At 52.3% G+C, this 951-nt stretch overlaps 1 protein-coding gene across 1 annotated transcript; it reads left to right on the top strand.

The window, feature by feature from the left end:
• Positions 1-216: 216 nt before the first annotated feature.
• Positions 217-854, top strand: LOC121940646 (coiled-coil domain-containing protein 86-like). Its single transcript, XM_042483364.1, has one exon. It carries the CDS (start codon positions 312-314, stop codon positions 852-854), a length of 543 nt encoding a protein of 180 aa, XP_042339298.1. The 5' UTR covers positions 217-311.
• Positions 855-951: the final 97 nt, after the last annotated feature.

Here is a 951-nt window from a genome sequence, read left to right on the forward strand (position 1 = left end):
TCAGCCTCGAGCTGTGGGTACCTTTTTTACCTTAAAAAATAAAAACAGAACAAAAATATGAAACGATTTTAAATAAATTATAATTAAAATCAGAATCAGATGCCTCACTGTCCCCATTTTACCAAAAGTTTGTGCCGCATCGAGTTTGCAGCTGACACTCCAAACCAGGAGGCGGCGGTGCTGCGCTCCCACGTTGTTTACCTTCCGCCATGGAAGCGGAAGTAAAGCAGCGTACACAGCGCTGGCGGTGAACACACGTGGGTACAGACGTTTATCGAAGTAATGTGGTAGAGTTAATTTAACCAGGAAACATGTCGAAAAGAAAGCCAGCCATGTCAGAAGAAAATACCGGTTCTGAAGTGGGAGCCGCAGAGGAGGAGGTCCAGGATCCCCCGGAGACCAGACGGACCCGCAGCGGCCGCAAAGTGCGCACTCCTGCCGCACTGCTGGACTCAGAACCCCCGGTGAGGACTCCCAGCCGGAGGACAAGGAAGTCTGTCCTGCAGGAGCTGCCGGTTGTAGAAGAGAAAAACACGGGGGATTCAGGTCGGAAACTCGAGAGTGAGACCGAGGAGAAGCTCGGTATGTCTGCAGAACCGGAGGTGTGTACCGGGCCGGAGCCTGCGGAGCTGCAGACGGAGGCTGCGGCAGAGACGGACGCAGCCGGGGTTAACGGCGGCGGAGATACGCATCAGTCCGGACCTGCCCCGGCAGAAACGGCACCCACGAGTCCCGAGACCGTCCCATTAGAGAAGAAGCCTCGTTTGGCTTCTAGCGGAAAACACAATCCGGTCATCCCGCTGGGAAAGCCCAAATCTGGGAGAACATGGAAGAACCGAAACAAACAGAGGTGAGGATATCACCGTGGCTGTATGCAGAGGAGTACCTAAGTAGTTTACACGTTTTAATGTTATGTTTATTTGGTTTAAACAAAATCAATTTCTGCGAATG

The sequence above is a fragment of the Plectropomus leopardus genome, unplaced genomic scaffold (genome assembly GCF_008729295.1).
Source record: "Plectropomus leopardus isolate mb unplaced genomic scaffold, YSFRI_Pleo_2.0 unplaced_scaffold91674, whole genome shotgun sequence".
Taxonomy (NCBI): Eukaryota; Metazoa; Chordata; class Actinopteri; order Perciformes; family Serranidae; genus Plectropomus; species Plectropomus leopardus.